The sequence below is a fragment of the Neophocaena asiaeorientalis genome, unplaced genomic scaffold (genome assembly GCF_003031525.2).
Source record: "Neophocaena asiaeorientalis asiaeorientalis breed wild unplaced genomic scaffold, Neophocaena_asiaeorientalis_V1.1 scaffold357, whole genome shotgun sequence".
Lineage (NCBI taxonomy): Eukaryota > Metazoa > Chordata > Mammalia > Artiodactyla > Phocoenidae > Neophocaena > Neophocaena asiaeorientalis.
This window is the reverse complement of record NW_020173270.1, coordinates 829,420-832,348: the sequence shown is the minus strand read 5'-3', so window position 1 is coordinate 832,348 and position 2,929 is coordinate 829,420. Positions and strand designations below refer to the sequence as shown.

At 44.0% G+C, this 2,929-nt stretch overlaps 1 protein-coding gene across 3 annotated transcripts in view; it reads left to right on the top strand.

Annotated features, from left to right (window-relative positions):
• SLC44A2 (solute carrier family 44 member 2 (CTL2 blood group)) overlaps positions 1–2,929 on the top strand; it is a 28,257-nt gene that overhangs the window by 13,721 nt on the left and 11,607 nt on the right. Inside the window, exons 1-2 of one of the 3 annotated variants that reach the window (XM_024745781.1) lie at positions 149–288; positions 761–809. In XM_024745781.1, coding sequence (XP_024601549.1) covers positions 252–288; positions 761–809 — 86 coding nt within the window. In that variant the 5' untranslated portion in view covers positions 149–251. Of the gene's footprint in view, positions 1–148; positions 289–760; positions 810–2,929 lie in introns of those variants that run through there. The other 2 variants (XM_024745783.1, XM_024745782.1) reach the window with 2 other exon arrangements.

Below are 2,929 nucleotides of genomic sequence, written 5' to 3'. Positions count from 1 at the left end.
CGCCGGGTCCTCTCCTCCCTCCCTCTCTCCTCCCTCCCTCTCTCCCTCCCTCCGTTCCGTGGTCCAGTCCGAGGCAGCAGCTCTGCTAGGGCCGGTCTGACCGGTTTGGGCCGCCCCGCCTGGCTCTGCGGGGAGGGGCCGCCGTCCGTCGGTCCCTCGGTCCCTCGCTCGGGACTCCTGCGCGTCTGGACCCGAGGGCAGAGAGGGAGCGCGAGCCGTCAGTGGGTCGTCGGGGCAGGGCGCCCGCAGGGATGGGGGGCGAGCGGCAGCATTACTACGGGAAGCACGGTAGGCAGTGCCCCGCTCCCGCGCCCGGGCCTGGCAACTTGGAGGGGGAGGGGGCAGCGGGAGGGCCCGGGATGGGGGGAGGAGGGGGGAGCGGAATTGCAGATCTCTGCCTGTACCCCCCCCAACCCCCCATCGTCATCTGGCAGCACCCTTCACCCCAACGCCCGCCCAGAGGTCCCTCCAAACTCCCTCATCCGAAGGGTCTGTCCTCGCAGCCTCCCCAGGACTCCTGTGAGAACCATCTCCAGATCCCACCTTGGACTCTCCCCTCTCCACCGGGCTCGCTGGTAGCCTTTTTTCCAGCCCCCTCCCAGTGAGTGGTCGTCAGGTGATAAATCGGGCTGTTCACAGAAAATCCTCAGGATCTCTGAATCTTACTTCTCCGTGGCCAAGACACCCCTAGGAACATCTGGGGAAGGGTGGTCTGCCACCCTCATCTTGGATCACTCAGCTCAATCTTGCTGAATTTCAGGAACACCACAGAAGTATGACCCCACCTTCAAAGGACCCATTTACAACAGGTAAGCCTAAGCCGTCTGGGTTCCTGAGAGGGGAGGGGTCTCTACTAACACTGCCTCCACCCCTGTTTCTTTACACACCTCCACATTTGTACTCCAACAACCTGGTGATAAATATTTGCAACTTAACGATAAAAGAACTTAAAAGAATGATAAAAGAACGATAAAGGAATTTCCTTAATATACAAAGTCTTTACAAATGAATTTTTAAAATTCAGGCAAAAGACCGGAACAGATCATTTATAGAACAAGAAATACTGTAAACAGTGGAGTTATGGAGAAATGCTCAAACTCACAGGAAAGTAAAGGAATGTAATTTAAAACAGTAACCAAACAGAATTTCCCCATCACAGATTGGCAGAGGCTAAAAAGATTGACACACTAGGGTATACAGAAGTAGAAATATAATGTTGTACACATGAAACTTACATAATGTTATAAATCAATGTTACCTCAATTTAAAAAAAAAAGATTGACACATATTCTGCTCTGAAACTAATTGATACAGTCTTTTTTGAAGGGAATTTGGAAATATGACTTTTTCTTTTTTTTTGATGTACAGTTGTTTGTTCCAGAGATTAAAATTCTATGAAAAAAATTCTCCCAGTAGACCGTGCATAGATGGGCAAAATCGTATGATAATCCTGCCTTTTTGAAAATGGCAAAAACCAACAATCTGAATTGCATCTCTTGGAACTAGTTAGATACATTACAATGCATCCTTAGGTTATTTTATTACACAGCTGTTAAAATGTACAAGAGCCTTTATAAATAGTCACTTGGATCCCTCTCAATATATTAGTGAAAAAAACAAGACACAAATAGTGAGTGTATCATAATCATACTTGAGTTAACCAAAAAAAGTTTTTTTGGAAAACATTTGTACCAGTGAATAAAGAGCTCACTAGAAATCATTAACACAGGTTACTCCTGGAGAGGAGGGTTATGTGGGAGACAGTTCTTGGTTATGTACATTCCTGTGTGGTTTAAATTTTATCATGTTCATATTTAATCTTATGATAATAGTTTAATTTTTTTCTTTTTAGTAAGTGCTAACATGGTTGGTGAAACTTATGGGTTTTTGTTTTCGTTTTTTCTTCCAGTTTTATTGAGATATAATTGATATACAGTACTGAATAAGTTTAAGGTGTACGGCATAATGATTTTTTAATTTAAAAAAGTTTTTAAAAATTTTTGGCTGCGTTGGGTCTGTGTTGCTGTGCGCGGACTTTCTCTAGTTCCCTCGAGTGGGGGCTACTCTTGGTTGCGGAGTGGGGGCTACTCTTCGTTGTGGCACGCGGGCTTCTCATTGCGAGGGCTTCTCTTGTGGAGCACGGGCTCTAGGCGCACAGGCTTCAGTAGTTGTGGCATGTGGGCTCAGTAGTTGTGGCTCGCGGGCTCTAGAGCACAGGCTCAGTAGTCGTGGCGCATGGGCTTACTTGCTCAGCAGCATGTGGGATCTTCCCAGACCGGGGCTTGAACCTGTGTCCCTGCATTGGCAGGCAGATTCTCAACCACTGTGCCACCAGGGAAGCCCCAGCCTAATGATTTGATTTACATATATCATGAAATGATTACCACAAAAAGTTTAGTGAACATCCATGATCTCATACAGATGTGAAAGAAAAGAAGAAGAAAAAAATAACTTTTCCTTGTGATGAGAACTCTTAAAATTTCCTCTCTTAACAACTTTCACATATATCATACAACATTTACCGTGTGTACATTACATCACTTATTTACCTTATAATTGGAAGTTTGTACCTTTTGAATACCTTCATCCAATGCCCCCTTCCACTCCCCAACTGCCACCTCTGGTAGCCACAAATCTGATATCTTTTTCTATGAGTTAGTTTTGTTTTTTTTTTTACATCTTTATTGGAGTATAATTGCTTTACAATGGTGTGTTAGTTTCTGCTTTATAACAAAGTGAATCAGTTATACATATATTCCCATATCTCTTCCTAGTTAGTTTTTGAAGTATAATTGACCTACATCACTATGTTAGTTCCTGGTGCACAGCATAGTGATTCAGTATTTCTATACATTACAAACTGATCACCACAAAATAGCTTCACTTTTAAAAAACATTAATATGAAAAAAAAAACATTAATATGCTATG